We start from the raw sequence: 18,972 nt of genomic DNA, 5'->3' as shown, positions 1-18,972 counted from the left end.
AGGCCTTATTGGTTAGTGCTTACTTTTATCATCTTGACCAAGGGGGCGCGACTCACAAGATTTTCTGGAGGCGTGTCTCTATGCTTCTTTGCATAATTACCCTGTTAGCCACACCCCCTTGTAAAGAACCTAAAAAGTAGAACTAAATAAAAAATCCCATTTTTTCTGAACTGTATGGCGGATTTAGAAAAAATAAAAAAATGCGAAATGCTCAGAAGCGGAAGGAAGAAAACGAGCAAAAACTGGACCTTTCTGACCTGGTGACAGCTCCTCTCTAACATCCGATCCCTAATAATAAATTGTACAGTCCTTATACATTAGTCACTTTGAGGATTTTGCTTCAAAAATTACACAAGTGCTTAGAGTTCAACCATACGGCTTTAGGTATCCAGTCGTCTTCATAGCTACGTATGAGGCTGTAAGTTTGGGTTGGGAGACAGTTTGGGAATTGCAGTCCTTATTTGGCCCGTCAAAAATGCCCGTCTGTACCCGACTTTAGGCAAAGTGACTTTTTGGTGCTCCTATGGACTACACCACTGGTAAATGCCCCAGTTGCCCCACCTGTATATATAGATCAATCATTACATTGGCCATTACTTTATAAAGACTGGGATAAGCAGAAGGGATGGGACCAGGAAGAACAAGGGTTAGCAGAGTGCTAGGCTGGCAGCGGGCAGAGCGACTCTGTTGCGGAGATGTTTAGCAAAATCCACTTGCGTCTGGGACAAAACTTGGTTTATAATAGATTTTGGCAGCCATCCCTGGATAAATAAAGAAATAAGATAAATAAATTAAGAAATAAAGCACATAAATAACATAGATTGTAAGATTAGACCTGTACCACTGCGTTCCAACCTCGTCAACAAACAATCCTAAGAGGTGCGGGAGTCCTGCTCTAAAAAGAGGAGGCTCATGAGCCGCAAATGGTGGCCATGTCCACATGATTAATAAATGACCTCAACCAGTGATATATGCTGAAAATTTTGGACTGTCGGATGTGCCCCTTCGATCAGCACAAATGAGATTGTAATGGGATTGATGCTGTTGTATGGGAAGAGGATAGTAATACTACACGGCACCATGACTTGGACACTATATGGTGAATGGATGGATAAATGGGTGTGGGTAAGATTAAATTAGGGGTACTATTATGATAGAAGTAGCCACTATGGCTAGTGTTATATGAGCATACTGAGTGAGCGGCTGATGTGTTGCGTGCTGATGCTATATGGCGGCACTGCATGCCACTCTTTATACTCCTGCAACCAAAGTTTTGTTTTTTATTTAAGACATTTAATATAGATAGTGACGTTTTTTGGAGACTCTAGTATCTCTCACAAACAACTTGGAAGGCAAGGAATAGCTCGGACTGGCCCACTGGAGAACAGAAGAATCCCCCGGTGGGCCCCTGTGCAGGAATGACCCACCACCCTCTTATATGAGCAGTACTAGTAGGCCCAATACACTTGAGTCACTATGTACAGACAAAGGCAGCATCTTATTCATTTAACAATCGACCCAGTTTATTGCTATAGAAATGTGTGAATGAGGATAAAGTCATATTTGCATTTGGCTGAAAAGTGGGGCCCTTGAATTGATCTCACTGGTGGGCCCTTGGCATCCCAATCTGACAGTGGGCAAGGTTATATATCTTTGTACCATGAGAAATTAAAGGGATTTTCTTGGTAGATGAAAAGTTGCATTAATGTGTTTCAATTAAAAATATATATGAAACGTACTAATATACTGTATGTTAATTACGAAAACTGTTAAGATGACGAGATTTCAGAGCTAGTAGAAGGGGGAGGTCTGTCTGGCTCATTTCAATAGCAAAGCCAGCCCTCCTTTTACAGAGACACAGTAGGGGGCTGGATTAGCTATTGAAATGAACCATATAGACAGTCCCCTTTTACAGAGACACAGAAGGGGGCTGGATTAACTATTGAAATTAACCATATAGACAGCCCCCTTTTACAGAGACACAGTAGGGGGCTGGATTAGCTATTGAAATGAACCATATAGACAGTCCCCTTTTACAGAGACACAGAAGGGGGCTGGATTAACTATTGAAATGAACCATATAGACAGTCCCCTTTTACAGAGACACAGAAGGGGGCTGGATTAACTATTGAAATTAACCATATAGACAGTCCCCTTTTATAGAGATGCAGAAGGGGGCTGGATTAACTATTGAAATGAGCTATATAGACAGTCCCCTTTTATAGAGATGCAGAAGGGGCCAGGATTAGCTATTAAAATTCGCTATATAGACAAACCCATGGAAGCACATCCCCAATACAAGGAGCATGAGGAATCTCAGTATTTTATGTAAAATATATTAAAGTATATTGATAAGTTCCATCTCTTCTCACTTGGAACACATTATCTAGTTGGACAACCCCTTTAAGGACTCGCCCAGGCTCTAGATGACAGACCCATGATGATAATTGTGCATAATAATATCTACATACCTTTAGATCAATGCTTAGAAGCCAGGTTAGTTTGGTTTTTGAGGGGTCTTCAAGCACTGGGTGAAGGACCATACATGTTGGGCCATTCTCTGCCCTGGAAGGAAGAATATATATTTGTTTTATCAGTCATCATGCCGGAGTTCCGGGCACACTACATTGTATTCCCTAGTAGGAGTCCTCTGTACCTTACATATCCTTTCTGTTCCGGCATTCCACCAAATCTCGTTGACATTCCGGCCAGAATACAGGTGGATCCTCTCCTCTTACTGCATCGCACGCTGACAAAATCCCGAGCTCCTACAATATTCCCTGGGGTTTCTGCCGCTTTTTCGTGCGTTATCACTGTGTCCTTTCCAATTTTCTGAAGAATCTGCATTAAAGAGAGCATTAATATGTATGATGCATGATACTATACTGGTCTTCACCTTCTCCATAGGACGAGAATGCGCATTTTGATAGGCTCTAATCTACATCTGTCATTGTATCCCAGCCCCATATACTTCATAGAGTTGCAGTATCTGACACAATTAATAAACAAGGACTGCTTGTGGACACTTCCATCTTATTCACCTTCCGGCAGTCAGTAGTTTCCCTTTGTTGTCTAGAATTTTTTTTAAAATGTTTAAAAACTTCCATAAGGCCCCCATACACATTAGCCTTATGTCATCTGAACTCACCAGGTCGGCTGATGGTCTTATGTGTATGGGGGCGCTGGCCGACTGATGGTCGGGAGAGACATTGTGTGCACATACACTAAGGGAATATCATGGTTACTTCTTTGTAGAATTGGGTACAATTAAAACGTTACATGTTGACTGGTTATACTGGACATATGATCACACGCACCGGACCAGCCTAAGGGCTCGTGCACGTGACCAATTATATCGATGGTTAGCACTCGTACCCATGATATTCTATGGGGCTGTGCACATGTCCGATTTTTTTAATTAGATCAAGTGGTCCAAGGAAAAAATATATTTGACTTTGATCTGAGTGTCAGATCAAAGTCAGCAATGCAAGTCTATGGGCCCTTGAAAAACATTGGACCGCACTCGGATGACATCCCAGTGCGGTCTGACTTTCAACTTTATTTTCCATCTCCGAGAAAAACTGATGCCACTCTGATCAGAATAATCGGACTGGGAGAGAAAACGGTCGTATGATCCTAACCATAGTCCGCAGATGTCATCTTGATATTTGTGCCTAGTCGCACTTACACTAGACTGGCCATACACATTAGATAGCTGTCAGTCGAACTATGCCATCTCAGCTGACTCTCCCCGTAGTTTGGTAAGGCGCTTCTGTTTTCTCTATGAGAAAGCCACCAACTGATATGACGGCATTTCGATCGGCAGTCCGAAATCTGACATTTTTGATCAACATCTTTTCCAATGATCAGTCAGCCGGCACCCCCATACACATTCGAGAAGTTCGGCCGACATTAGTTTAATGTGTATGGGGGACTTAAGACTTTGAATACATTGTCAGGGCTCGATCACTCAAGTTACAAAAACTTGTGCCATCTACCGCTGATCTAAATTATTCTAACACGTGGTCAATTAAGCCCTAAAGTCCATGCGATAATAACTGACCGAGATTAGGGAACTGCAGACAGCAGGAATGTGTTTTCACAAAGCAGTGAGCAGACACCAAGGACATTGTGATAATGGACCAAGGAAATCCATGATAGGAGACCTCCTCATGCCAAAAAAACAACCGCAATAATCTGAGTAGGTTGAGAGGTAGAGTGATTATAAGAGCCTAAATAAGGCACACGATGTCCGGGAAGTTGGAGATTTAAAGTATTTTCATTACTTAAGAGACCTAATCTTTGTTGGAATATATTTCTTAAAGGAGAGCTGATACCATAACAATAAAATATTGGGATTCATGTCTAAACTATACATCCTACACTCTAGATTGGCAATACTTTACAAATCTGTGGCAAAAGTCCAAAAAAGAGATATAAAAACATTCATTAACACAGCTGAGTTATTAATGGGTCTCCAATGGTCAGGACCCTCTTCCCTTATAGTGGAGAGGGATTTTCTTCTACACTCGAAGACCTATCCTGCATTATACAGACAACCCATTGATTTGAATGGACACCATGTAATTTTTCATTTGCCTTATGGTGGTGCTGCAGGAAGGTTAAACTTTGAAGGCCTAAGTACACATTAGATGTAATGGGCTGATGAACGATCATTATGACCCAAAATACGTCTCAGACTGCATTGACCAATGTTGGATTTTTTTCCACCAACGATGCAGCCAGTGCTTACCATCAACTGGAAAAAAATCCAACGCGTTTGACCGGTGGTTTGAATGATAACATCCATTGGATGGTCGAAAGGATGAAAGTTTGTTTCACCAAAACAGCCAACGATCGTTCTTTATGGTCTGAAATTGGCCATTTCAGGTGACTTTTGTCTAGTGGAGGTCCCAATAGCAGAACTACTAATGATTAGCTAATTTTCCAGAAACTCTTTGTGAAAGTAGGGATTTGACAAAATTAGTAGTCCCTGAAATAATTGATGATAATATATAGTCTACAGGGATCAACCTAGAGGAGAGTGAAGCTGGCCATACACAGTAGATAGCTGTCAACCCAATGATAGCTGTTGACCGACCACTATCTTTTTCGACTCCCTCATATACAAAAATGCTCGGTTCCCTATGAGAGAGCCGTGGCCAGATTATTCTGGTTTATGTTCTCGACAAACAAAAGGAACAGGCAATTAAATTCCAAGCACACGATCATTATGTCCCCTGCCATAAGGGTGGGACAGTCGGCATGCTCCCATGCACATTAGATGGTCTACAGATCAAGCCAAAATTGGTGGTTCTGGACAACTTTTATCCAGTAAAGGGTTATTCTCATAGATGAGTGTTGTTGAATAGTGCTTGTTTTTTTGCAATTTACTGCTAAAATTTGTAGGCATTGTAAAAGTAGTAAAAATTTTCTTTTGTTTACAACTTGTGGCCTAGGAGACCGACCTCCGCTGCTGTCTAGCTTGTAAGCACTGCACTGAAGCTGGCTGGGATTAGGAGGTATCTGCGCTCTCCACCCATCCCACGCAGCTTCAAAGCAGTGATTACAAGCTTAATTAAAAAAGAACTTGCAAGCACTGTCTATACTTGGCCACTCCTGCTAAACTGCAGCGGTGGTCGGTCACCTAGGCAATGAGCTGTATGCAAAAGAAAAGAAACGTGTTAATATCTCAAGATCGGCTACTAATTTTAATTAACAGTAAATTGCAAATGTGTTCATTTTTACAAACATTATCAAACAATACCCATTTATGATGATGGGAATAAAACCTTTATATTCAATAGGTTTCTTTCTTTTTAAAAACACCTGTAGAAATTGCCTCCCATACATTAAGTCTTACACTGTAAACAGGGGTCGTCATAAGCATATTCCTCTAAACTGGGCAAAGATTTAGAGACTGGCTTACTCCCGGTTACTTTGATATCGTGACATTTTATATAGGAAGCTACATAAATAGTTACTTCACCAGAATTAGCCCATTTTTCCTACCTTAACTTCTTTAACATTAGGATTCCATTCTCCCATCTTCTCCATATTGTCCACCAGTTCTCCATACACATTGTCCAGCGGTCTCTCCACCACTGCTTCCAGCTTAAAGACCTTTCCGATGTCTGGGAGAACTTTACTGAGAACTTTATCTCCATTTTCCTTCACAGATTGAAAAAAAAAATGATGATTATTTTTATTACACAGCTTCTTCTCTATGATAATTTATTTGTATTTTAATCTTGGTGGTGTTCAGATCTATATTAAACTTTAGGATTATTCTAAAGGTGGCCTTCACCTTTATGAGCTGTTTGCCGAACACTAATTCCTCTCCCACCTCCCCACACACAATTGATGCTCAGTTCAGCTGAAAAAACACCTCTGGAGATGCCTTATATCTCTTGAGAGCAAGGGATTAGGTTGAGCAGACATCTGCTGAACATCTAATACACAGATAGTTTGTCAGTCCCTCAGAAATCGGTGGGTTTGGCCAACTTTAGTCCAATGTGTATGGCCACCCATAAAGAGGCATTTGGCTTTTAGCATTTTCAAGCACTTCTTTACCTGGAAGATAAGCGGTGCCAGGTTTCTAGGAGCCTTCTATCACTTTTGAAATTGTATATATGCTTGGACAAATGGTAAAGTATATGTGGAGTCTCAGATTGAATAATTGGCTAAATTAATGCTTTACGTTTCTTTAAGGTTACACAACTAATTTACCAAATGAGAAAATGTTGTCGGCCATTGAGTATGACTAAAAAACATTAAAGTAGTAAGTATTCAAGCACATGACCAAATTATATAGCAGAATTTTATGGATCCTTAAAGGAGTTGTCCACTTTAGCATTTTAGAAAGACTTAGAATGGCATAAAAAAAGCAATATTCTCCACTACTGTTTCCTCACTGCTCCGTTTCCTATGTTTCCTTGGTCACCCTATGGTCTCTCCTTCCTGGTCCCTCGTACCCACACCGGAAATGACCAGTTAGACAATCACTAGCCACATCGATGACCTAGCTCGACTAGTGATTGGTTTTAAAGCTTACATGTCCCTGTGTCATCACTGCAGAAATGAAGACCGGCTGGGAACCGGGTCAACTTTGGAAAGGAGTAAAAACCTACAAGGAGCAAAATGAACATAAACCCTCCTGTTTACAGCAGGGTTTATGTTCGTTTTGCTTCCTGTAGGTTTTTTTTCTGATTTATGGCCACTATGAACATGCATTTATGTGCTGCATGTATACCAACTTAAACCAAGCTCTAATTTTGTGTTTTTACTTTGGAAAGGAGTAAAATTGATTACATGACTATTGCTTTTTATTTTCTTAATCCATTTGGAGCCTCTTTGAAAAAAAATTATTGTCAAAGTGGACAGCCACTTTTCAGAACCCATAGATCCCAGATTTCACCTCTATGTGTTTCTGATGTCATGCTATTTGTTTTTTCTTACCAATTCTGAAGGTAGTCCGAGTCCTAACCTTGCCCTGCTCAGACAAATATCTAGTTTGTCTAAATTGTGAATACAATTCTGATCGAATGGAAACCATAAAACAGGTGACCTCACGAGAAGCATTTCTCCTCTCATCCATGAATATGAAGAAATTTTCACTAAAAAAAGTATGACTGTATGTCATTGTCCAACCCTGATATAAAGTGTAACATATCTTACCGCCACAATCTCCACTTTCCATCCATCTTGTTCTCCCAGAATGTTCATTGACTTCTTCAGGGCTTCTTCTCCTTGCTTGATGTAAGACATCTCAACTTCATTGTAGGGTTTCTCATCAAGTCTGGAACCTAAGGAAACAATTTATGAGCAAGAAAATTCTACCTTTCTTAGATGGATTTTCCTGTTGTTTGGGTTAAGACATTTGACTTACTCAGTAGAGAGCTTCGTCTTCTAACTTGATTTATCCATCGACTGGGTCCTGGTCCAACTAAAGCCAATTTTTCTAGTTCATGTGAAAGAGCAACTGCAGCCGTTCTCCTGAGACCTAGAAAAATAAGCATATAAATATATTATTATTATTATTAACTGTTGTAAACTGTTCTACAAAAAGAGGGTCATTATTATCTAAGCTATGGTACCGAAATGAGAAGTCATCAACATAGATACAGTGCCTACAAGTAGTATTCAACACCCTGCAGATTTAGCTGGTTTGATAAGATGCAAATAAGTTAGAGCCTTCAAACTGCAAACGAGAGTAGGATTTATGAACAGAAGCATAAATCTTACAAACCAAAAAGTTATGTTGCTCAGTTGAATTTTATTAAATTTTAAACATAAAAGTGTGGGTCAATTATTATACAACCCCTATGTTTAATATTTTGTGGAATAACCCTTGTTTGCAATTACAGCTAATAATCGTCTTTTATAAGACCTGATCAGGCCGGCACAGGTCTGTGGAGTTATCTTGGCCCACTCCTCCATGCAGATCTTCTCCAAGTTATCTAGGTTCTTTGGGTGTCTCATGTGGACTTTATTCTTGAGCTCCTTCCACAAGTTTTCAATTGGGTTAAGGTCAGGAGACTGACTAGGCCACTCCAACACCTTGACTTTTTCCCTCTTGAACCAGGCCTTGGTTTTCTTGGCTGTGTGCTTTGGGTCGTTGTCTTGTTGGAAGATGAAATTACGACCCATCTTAAGATCCTTGATGGAGGAGCGGAGGTTCTTGGCCAAAATCTCCAGGTAGGCCGTGCTATCCATCTTCCCATGGATGCGGACCAGATGGCCAGGCCCCTTGGCTGAGAAACAGCCCCACAGCATGATGCTGCCACCACCATGCTTGACTGTAGGGATGGTATTCTTGGGGTCTTATGCAGTGCCATCCAGTCTCCAAACGTCACGTGTGTGGTTGGCACCAAAGATCTCGATCTTGGTCTCATCAGACCATAGAACCTTGAACCAGTCTGTCTCAGAGTCCTCCAAGTGATCATGAGCAAACTGTAGACGAGCCTTGACATGACGCTTTGAAAGTAAAGGTACCTTACGGGCTCGTCTGGAACGGAGACCATTGCGGTGGAGTACGTTACTTATGGTATTGACTGAAACCAATGTCCCCACTGCCATGAGATCTTCCCGGAGCTCCTTCCTTGTTGTCCTTGAGTTAGCCTTGACTCTTCGGACAAGCCTGGCCTTGGCACGGGAGGACACCTTCAAAGGCTGTCCAGGCCGTGGAAGGCTAACAGTAGTTCCATAAGCCTTCCACTTACGGATGATGCTCCCAACAGTGGAGACAGGTAGGCCCAACTCCTTGGAAAGGGTTTTGTACCCCTTGCCAGCTTTGTGACCCTCCACGATCTTGTCTCTGATGGCCTTGGAATGCTCCTTTGTCTTTCCCATGTTGACCATGTCTGAGTGCTGTTCACAAGTTTGGGGAGGGTCTTAAATAGTCAGAAAAGGCTGGCAAAAGAGATCTTTAATCCACACATGTGAAGCTCATTATTCTTGGTGCCTGAACTACTTCTTAATACTTTAGGGGGACCAAACAGAATTCTTGTGGTTTGAGGGGTTGAATAATAAATGACACTCTGAATTAACTTTTAACGTTTAAAAAAAAATAAATAAATAAAAAATAAAACAATATTTGCTGCAGTGCATTTCCCACTTCCAGGCTGATCTACAGTACAAATGTCACAATGCCAAGTTAATTCCGCATGTGTCAACCAGCTAAATCTGCAGGGGGTTGAATACTACTTGTAGGCACTGTAGGTCTATACACTAAGTGGGGGGCAACCAACTTTTCTTTTTGGAAGTGGAAAAGCTAGGTCATTTTTTCTTTTAGAACTTTATTCCCCTTACTTTGCTTCCAATATCAATCTGAATTGTAGTCTCCAGACAATTGCAAAGTCTCCGCTCAGAGCTAATGACATATACGTGAATGGGCAGAACCAGAAATGGTCAGATTCCACCCATTGTATATCATGTGTTAGATAGACATTGGGGTGTGAAAACCCTGATGGATGTGGCTTAGGGTTTATTCACAATATTTTTTTGCCATTTTTTTTTTGCAAAAATAGTGGTAACACTCTATGTTTTGCAGGATTTTATGAAAATTGCAACAAGAATCATTATATCACTACCCTGTGTGAATATAACCTTAAAGGGTATTCAGGACTCCGAGATCTGTATATTATATCATCTGCATCTCTGGAATCTTCACTCATACGAAAAAAAGGCGTCTCTGTGCCTCTTAATATTGCGGCCACTGGCTGTCGTATCCAGTCAGTGCATGAATGCAGAGTTGCAAATGCACGACCTTTACGGAAACATATGAGCACGCCTGCTTGTCTGTTTTTTTCTTATCCTCTATTAACAGTGAATATTCGGTGGCCATGTCAGCAAATGGGTCAATTTCCCAGAGGAACATTGCAAGACTTAAAAGTCTCTTCACTTTGGCATGCCAGATTTGGCATGTCACTCTCTACACAAGGAGAAACGTTATCCCTTGGATCCCGGTCAGACACCTCTCTCCTAGCCAAACCAGATCTCATACTTTGCACTGACGAGGGGCAGTACCCCGAAACACAGAGTCTGCAAATTGAGATCCTGGTTTGGCTTTTATCCTAAGTCATGTGGCAAGACTCTTTAAAGGGTCGATATTGACTTTTAAGATCGCTGCTTCCAATAGGTGGCACAAGAGTTCTTGTCCTCTTCCTTTCTGAAGAGGCAATTAGCTAATGGGTCAAGGAATCCCCATTCTGCACCGTTGATAGTGGTAATTACAGGTAAAACATATTTTTTAAAGCTTTTCACCTACATGGAGAAAAATAGAAATTCAGCTTGGGAGGATACATCCCAAGGTTTTGGTCGCACAGCCACAATACAGAAGCATTTTTATCATCCGTATTATGACCAAACACTATAATCATCTATTAAGCTGGTAGTTTGGATCAGTGGACTCACAATCAGCCCCAGATGTATCCTAAAACGAGGCTGCATTACGACCAAATGAATGAGGTCTAAGGTCACGTTCACACGTTCAGTATTTGGTCAGTATTTTACATCAGTATTTGTAATCCAAAACCAGGAGTGGGTGATAAATCCAGAAGTGGTGATGTGTTTCTATTATACTTTTCCTCTGACTGTTCCACTCCTGGTTTTGGCCGACAAATACTGATGTAAAATACTGACCAAATACTGACCGTGTGAACATGGCTTAAAGTTGGATTTACATGTTGCATTTTAATTGAATTTTTTAAAGGTTTCACCTGTAATAACCTATGAAAAAGAACATTAAAAAACATAAAAGCACATTATTGTTTTTGCCCATTATTTTTTAGCTGCGTGGTGCACTATCCATGCCACACAGCACATTATCTCCAAGGTAATAATTTTACATTTTGTTATTTTAGCCCTTTTCGATGGTGATAGATTGCAGGACAATATTTTCCTACGGAAGCGCAAACAAGTAATATGTATAACATGTAGTTGTAAAAAAAAATCAGTGCGTAAAATTTCATGCAACCCTCATGGGTTAACAACAGCAGGCACAACATTTGTCTGCAAAGTGATTGAATGGTGTGAAACCCTAACGGAACGGTCACATAACAGTTTTTGACATGGATTTTGAAGCCGGTCCACTTCAAAATCCACGTACAAAAAGACTATGTGAACATACCCTAAAAAAAACTGCTGAAAAATAACATTGGAAATAAGGGGGCAGAATTGCTGTTTGTTGAAAGCATAAAGATGGAGAGGTTACACTACTCATTGAAATAGTGGAATTTTGGGTTAAAAAAGGCTCTGCCCCTCTAATACAGGTATTTGGGTCCTGAGAGGGAGCTTACAAAAATACCAAGTGATGTCAGTCTGGCCCCGATAGTCAATGATTTTAAGAATCCATCCACATGGGATTTATTTGCTGTGGATCCCTGGCGAATCCACATCAAGTGATAAACCTGTGATAACATCGCCATGACTATGTGATAACATCGCCACATTTATTTTTTTTAACGGATTTTATTGGAGTGGATCCACTTCAAAAACCTCTCCAAAAATTCCTATAGAAAGACTCTTCCTAATAATTTCTATTGTAAAACCACTTTGTTGGTCACTTGTTCAGTTTTTCGTTTTTTTTAGCATTTTTTTTACCTCTTTAAGTTTTGAATAAAAAAAAAGTGCTACTTCTCAAGTCAAAAGGTTGCAAAAAAAAAAAACGCTTGAGAAAACTAAAAACTCTTATGTCATATGTATTCCAGAATGAGAACAATAAAAACTCTAAAAAAATAGTTTTTGACTGCCTATAAAATTCAATGACAAGCCGCATCATCAATTGATTTTCCACAGATTAGACCTCTATCAGAAGTTTCTCACCCAGCCAAACTAGCCCTTCTGCCTGCTTTGCGCTAATGAGGAGCAATCACCCCGAAACACGCAAATGGAGTTTTTGGTTTGGCTTCTTATCCTAAGTCATGTGGCAAGGTACTTTAAAGGGTCGATACTAAATTTTAGGACTGTTACCCCCAATAGGTGACACTAGAGTTACTTGCTTCCTCTATTTACAAATTCAATATCCAAACCAGTTACCTTACATTTCGATGTATAATATATTGGATAGGACCACCATTCTAGAAGATAACCCAGTTTTAGGTGGTCGTGTCAAAGAGGTTTCGCTGTGATATATACAAGGTTGTCAATATCTCCATCTAACGAGAATGTTAGGGTATATTCACACACGGAAGATTTGCAGACATTTCTGTAAGTGTGCCATTAATCTGAATGGGGCTCACAGAAATGTGTGAATGTACTCTCGGTCTTCGATGTAGACCTGATGTCAGTTTATCATGGGTCATACCCTGATTTTTTTCCTAGCCCTGGGAATCCTAGCTAACTATTATCTACAAAGTACTCTATAAACCTCTCAATTGTGAAGATATAACATTTTCTGCACAGCTAAGACCCCATGGTTGTACCAAAAACACTTCTAATATGATATGACGGACTAGGTGTGGACATTTGAGTTGTTGCATCTGGTAATTTAGTCTTTTACATCATTATTAACCCCCATAATTATGTTACTAATTAATAATATGTATTACAATAGGCTTTCTTGTGATGTACCCCTTAAAATTAAGTACCGAACCTTGAGATATAGACCTGTGAAAATTCACAAATTGTCTTGACGTGAGCCAAAGAATACCATGATCGCTTACCTGTCATGTTACGAAGATGTCTGTATGATATCCCGGCACAGAGCTTGAAGGTGGCAGGTAACATTGCTTAGATGAGAATTGGGTTGTGGGTCAATATAGTGGAAGTCGCTCTGGGTTCTGTTGCTGATGAGTTTTTCTAAGCTTGAAACTGAAAATTGATGGTCAAGATTGAATGAAATCGATGATCAAGATGGTCAACTTGTGTTGTTAGTCCAAGGGTGGTCAAGTTCTCTATTACCAGCGATCAGCTTGGCTTGGTAGACTGGATATCTTTGCTCTGTGTATATCTGATATGTATTGCTGGGTAGGATCCAGAACTCTGTTTAAATCCTCTCGTCTGAAGGATGCTGTGCGGTAATGACTCAGATAAGAACACAACATCATTTAGTGGAGGCCAGCGGGAGCAAGGACAAGGGCTGACAAGTATGTCAGCAATGATTAAGCCCTGATACAACACATCAAGGCAAACATGAAGCAACTATCTATGAGCCATTAACCCCATGTGCATGTTAGTGATATCAGTCAATCTGATCAAGGTGTAACACCTTTACCTCCTTGGGTATACTTTCCGTCAGAAGATATTAAGAAAATTGGTGTCCACAAGTATGGTCAGCTCACACTTATTTTAGCAAGAAGAATTGCTATGCTTCCTGGAGATTTTTTAGGTGCCCAGGGTGACCCAGAAGTTCTACCACTCCATTATGTGGTAAGGGCATATGGACAGATTTCACCATTTCCCACCATTCAGTTTTCATTTTTGCGCTTTCTTTTTTTCCTACTCTTCTTTTCACATATTTATTTTTTTATATTTCACTCAATGCTCTTTTTCATTCTTGTGTGGACTACTGCAACTCTCTACTAACTGGTCTCTTTATTACTAAACTTTCCCATCTCCAATCCTGAATGCAGCAGTCTGGGTCATATTTCTGTCCAGCTGCTACACCAAAGCATCCTCTTTGTGTCACTCATTGCACTGGTTACTCATCCACTCTCGATTCCAGCCATTTTTGCATTGAAAAAGTTCAATGGTGCTCCTTCCCTTCCAAGCCCTGCCATGCGCCCAAACAGTAGTTTTCCCCCACATATGGGGTATCGGCGAACTCCGGAGAAACAGCACAACAAATTTAGGGGTCCATTTTCTCCTGTTACCCTTGTGCAGAAGATCCAAGTGCCTGTCATTGTAAATATCCTATGAACGCTGGCCTTCATAAGAGATCATGATTTATGCAAAGTTCAAATCGCCCCCATTTTCCCCATTCAAATAAAACAATAAAAAAAATACACATATTTGGTATTGCTGCTTTCGGAAATATCCGATCTATCAAAATATAAAGTAAATTAATCTGATTGGTAAACGACGTAATAGAAAAAAAAAAAAATTTTTTGGTTGCTGCAATATTGTAATAAGATGCAATAATAGGAGATCAAAACATCTTATCAACCCCAAAATTGTATCAGTAAAAATGTCAGCTCATAAAAAAGCCCTCACCCAGCCCCATACCACGAAAAATGGAGATTCTATGAGTCTCGGGAAAATGGCACATTTTTTTTTCCTTACAAACATTAGATATTTTTTTCATTATTTAAATAAAAAAGAACCTACATATGTTTGGTATCTACGAACTTATACTGATGTGGAGAATCATAATTGAAGGTCTGTTTTACCATATAGCGAACGTGGTAAATAAAAACAAAACACAATGGCGGAATTGGACTTTTTTTTGCAATTTCACCGCACTTGGAATTTTTTTCCCCGTTTTCCAGTACACTATATGGTAAAACCAATGGTGTCATTCAAAAGTACAACTCGTTCTGCAAAAAACAAGCCCTCACACGGCTATATGGACAGAAAAATAAAAAGTTATGGCTCTAGGAAGAAGGGAAGCAAAAAACAAAAAAGGAAAATCGCAAGGTGGTGAAGGGGTTAAAAAAATAGAAAATTTGTTAAAGAATTTGGCTTGTGTCACCATTTTCTGAGACCCTGTACCTTTTTTACTTTTCCATCGATGGAGTGCATTGAGGACTTATTTTTTGCCTGGCGAGCTGATATTTTCATTGATAACATTTTGAGTTCATAGAACCTTTTGATCACTTTTTATTGTTTTTTTTTCAAATGTAATATAGAGGCAAAGGGGAAAAGGGAGAGTCAGCTCACTGGAGATGTAATAACTGGATACAGCTGGTGGTTTCTCACGGAGTTGCCTTTGACCGGGCTCAATATCAAATGCAAAAAAGAGAGAGGTTCCAGCGAAACCGAAGTAGAATAAAAATCAGCCATTTGGTAAATTCTAAAAAGTTCATTTTTTTCTCATTAAAGTACACTCTGCACCCCATCTTGACTGAAAAAAATAGAAATGTAGAAATTTTTTCAATTTTATTAAAGAAAAACTGAAATATGACATGGTCATAAATATTCAGACCCTTTGCTGAGACACTCATATTTAAGCCACATGCTGTCCATTTCCTTGTGATCCTCCTTGAGATGGGTCTACTCCTTCATTGGAGCCTAGCTGTGTTTAATTACACTGATAGGACATGATTTGGAAAGGCACACACCTGTCTATATAAGACCTCACAGCTCACAGTGCATGTCAGACCAAATGAGAATCATGAGCTCAAAGGAACTGCCCAAGGAGCTCAGAGACAGAATTGTGGCAAGGCACAGATCTGGCCAAGGTTATAAAAGAATTTCTGCATTACTTAAGGTACCTAAGAACACAGTGGCCTCCATAATCCTTAAATGGAAGAAGTTTGGGACCACCAGAAGTCTTCCTAGACCTGGTCGTCCAGCCAAACTGAGCGATTGTGGGAGGAGAGCCTTGGTGAAAGAAGTAAAGAGTAACCCCAAGATCACTATGGCTGAGCTCCAGAGATGGAGTAGGGAGATGGGAGAAAGTTCCACAAAGTCAACTACCACTGCAGCCCTCCACCAGTCGAGCCTTTATGGCAGAGTGGCCTGACGGAAGCATCTCCTCAGTGCAAGACATATGAAAGCCCGCATAAAGTTTGCTCAAAAACACATGAAGGACTCCCAGACTATGAGAAATAAGATTCTCTGGTCTGATGAGACGAAGATAGAACTTTTTGGTGATAATTCTAAGCAGTATGTGTGGAGAAAACCAGGTACTGCTCATCACCTACCCAATACAATCCCGACAGTGAAACATGGTGGTGGCAGCATCATGCTATGGGGGTGTTTTTCAGCTGCAGGGACAGGACGACTGGTTGCAATTGAAGGAAACATGAATGAGGCCAAGTACAGAGATATCCTGGATGAATACCTCTTCCAGAGTGCTCTGGACCTCAGACTTGTCTGAAGGTTCACCTTCCAACAAGACAATGACCCTAAGCACACAGCTAAAATAACAAAGGAGTGGCTTCAGAACAACTCAGTGACTATTCTTGACTGGCCCAGCCAGAGCCCTGACCTAAACCCAATTGAGCATCTCTGCAGAGACCTGAAAATGGCTGTCCACCAACGTTCACTATCCAACCTGACGGAACTGGAGAGGATCTGCAAGGAAGAATGGCAGAGGATCCCCAAATCCAGGTGTGAAAAACTTGTTGCATCATTCCCAAGAAGACTCATGGCTGTACTAGCTCAAAAGGGTGCATCTACTCAATACTGAGCAAAGGGTCTGAATACTTATGACCATGTTAAATTTCGGTTTTTCTTTTTTAATAAATTTCCAAAAATTTCTACATTTCTGTTTTTTTCAGTCAAGATGGGGTGCAGAGTGTACTTTAATGAGAAAAAAATGAACTTTTTAGAATTTACCAAATGGCTGCAATGAAACAAAGAGTGAAAAATTTAAAGGGGTCTGAATACTTTCCGTACCCACTGTATAATGAGAATGTTATTCCCCTATAAAGCCACGGGCTGGATTTCAAAGGAGGACCAAGTTGTCAGCATAGGCTCTCAGCCTCCAAGACAACCAATGAGCACCCCAAAATCATGTTATAGGGCATAGGCAATGGAAGCCAGTGCGCAACAGCAACCAAGTACCAGAATGCTGGTTCGTGCTGTTACAGGCAAATTCCTTCTGTATAACACCCACATCCGACGTAGGAAGTACTACTGTCCTGCAACTGGAAGGCATTAATAATAATGGCTTACAACTATAGGTGGTAAACTGAAGATGGCTGAGATACACTTTGATAAATTCGGCACATTTTAGACTCCTTTCTTCGTGCCATCTTTTGAGCGTTATGCTTTGGAATAGTATTTTTCTCCCCCTAAAAATAAGGCTCTAATTCAACAAATCGGGCACATGTTAAATGGAAAACATATCAAATTGTAATTTTTGCAGACACAACACTATAATACAAGCAGCATAAACAAAATGCACCATACATCAAAAAACTGTTGTAACTGCAAGTCCGAAAAGAGAAGCTGCCATATTAATACATTTATTTTAAGTTATCAATCCATAAGTGACTTCTCACTTGTTTCATGCACAATTTGGTGGCTACACTTAAATGGGACTTTAAAGGTGCCCGTACACATTAGACTAAAATTAGTTAAAATGGACAATATAAACTCAAATAATTGTTCATTGGCTGAAATTAACAGCAATCGTTTATTCCATCGGTCACAAACCGTCACCGTCTGGAAAGAGGTTAGACAGTTGACCGATAGTGTCAGGTCCCCGGACAATCTTTCCACCATAGAAGATTTTCACAAATGTTCCCTGTAATTGTTGACCTTTCGCCAGAGCTACTGAACATGTATGGCGAAGTCTCAGCGACCCAGAGGCCTCATTCATACCTTCGGTTTTTCTCACGTGTGAGAAAAATGGACTGTTTTTTTTTTTAATCAGAGTTTGATCAGAGCTTTGTCTGAGTGTCATCAATTTTTCTCATATGTGGGCAAAAAAAAAAAGTTTCTCCACCTTCTCCTTTCTGATAGTCCGTGAAAATCGGACCGCATTCCGATGTCATCCGAGTGCCGCCCGATTTTTTCATGGACCCATAGACTTGCAGAGCCAACTTTGATCCAACCCTCGGGTATGTCTCCGCGGTTTTTCAGAGAGCGCTCGGTCTGTGAAAAATCACGGACATGTGAATGGCACCAACGACTATTAAAGGTACGACTGCTATGTGCACAAACCACAGATAGCTCCCGTATGTGAAAAGCAAACGTCTGAATGAGCCCTAACAAGTGGTAAAGTATATATGACTGTGCCAGCGTAACGATGGTGGTTCAAGCACCTATTTCTATCTAATGGGCAAAGACATTTTGGCAACACTCTCCGGTTTAAGCATAAAAATGGGAATTGTTTCACCATCGCTTACATTTTTTCAACTTGCAAATCATAATAGGTGATCTGAAACAATTACAGCAGGGCATATGTTATGTGGGCGTCATAGAGGACTTGCTACTAAGTATCTTTCCCAGTTTCTCTAGAAACGCACTACAAGAATTATACCAGCGAAATGTAACTAGGGACTACAGCTTTTAAGACTTTCCCCGCAAAGGCTCGATCTACAGAAGGTATCTGGTAAAACTGTAGCATCATCCATGGAGTTACTCCACAAATCTGCATAGAAAATTTCCTTTGTTCTCAAGGACAAATGGACTGGTGCTCAGCGCTGTGTTATGTATGAACAATCTTGTATGAAAAACTCTGACAGATTATACTGTACATAGTTATCTTACTCTCCTTACAGAGATAATCGCAAACCGAAAAGAAAGTAAACATTAGCTCAATGTCTGAGCATTTACACCGCAAGATAATCCTGAACAAGCTTTGTGAAAACCTCTCGTTTCACGATTGTCTTGCTGTGTAAAAAGGCTGCTGATCACCCG

The 18,972-nt window shown here is 40.3% G+C and overlaps 1 protein-coding gene across 1 annotated transcript; it reads right to left on the bottom strand.

Moving 5' to 3' along the window:
• Window positions 1–647: 647 nt before the first annotated feature.
• STAR (steroidogenic acute regulatory protein) lies at window positions 648–13,227 on the bottom strand. The gene is made up of 7 exons (XM_073650911.1): window positions 13,164–13,227; window positions 7,889–8,002; window positions 7,678–7,805; window positions 6,013–6,171; window positions 2,657–2,841; window positions 2,472–2,565; window positions 648–761 (listed from the first exon to the last, which is right to left on the bottom strand). Exons 1-7 carry the CDS (start codon window positions 13,225–13,227, stop codon window positions 648–650), a joined length of 858 nt encoding a protein of 285 aa, XP_073507012.1.
• Between the last annotated feature and the right edge of the window lie 5,745 nt (window positions 13,228–18,972).

Source organism: Phyllobates terribilis, unplaced genomic scaffold (assembly GCF_046119375.1).
Source record: "Phyllobates terribilis strain yellow unplaced genomic scaffold, ASM4611937v1 Scaffold_11__3_contigs__length_659146591, whole genome shotgun sequence".
Taxonomy (NCBI): domain Eukaryota; kingdom Metazoa; phylum Chordata; class Amphibia; order Anura; family Dendrobatidae; genus Phyllobates; species Phyllobates terribilis.
This window is presented reverse-complemented; position numbering and strand designations above follow the sequence as displayed.

Coding starts and splice junctions, on each gene's coding strand:
- STAR (XM_073650911.1), bottom strand. CDS start 13,227: ATGTTACCTGCCACCTTCAAGCTCTGTGCCGGGATATCATACAGACAT. Junction 7,806..7,888: donor AAGACGAAGCTCTCTACTGA/GTAAGTCAAATG, acceptor TTGTTTCCTTAG/GTTCCAGACTTGATGAGAAA. Junction 2,566..2,656: donor GAACAGAAAGGATATGTAAG/GTACAGAGGACT, acceptor TCTTCCTTCCAG/GGCAGAGAATGGCCCAACAT.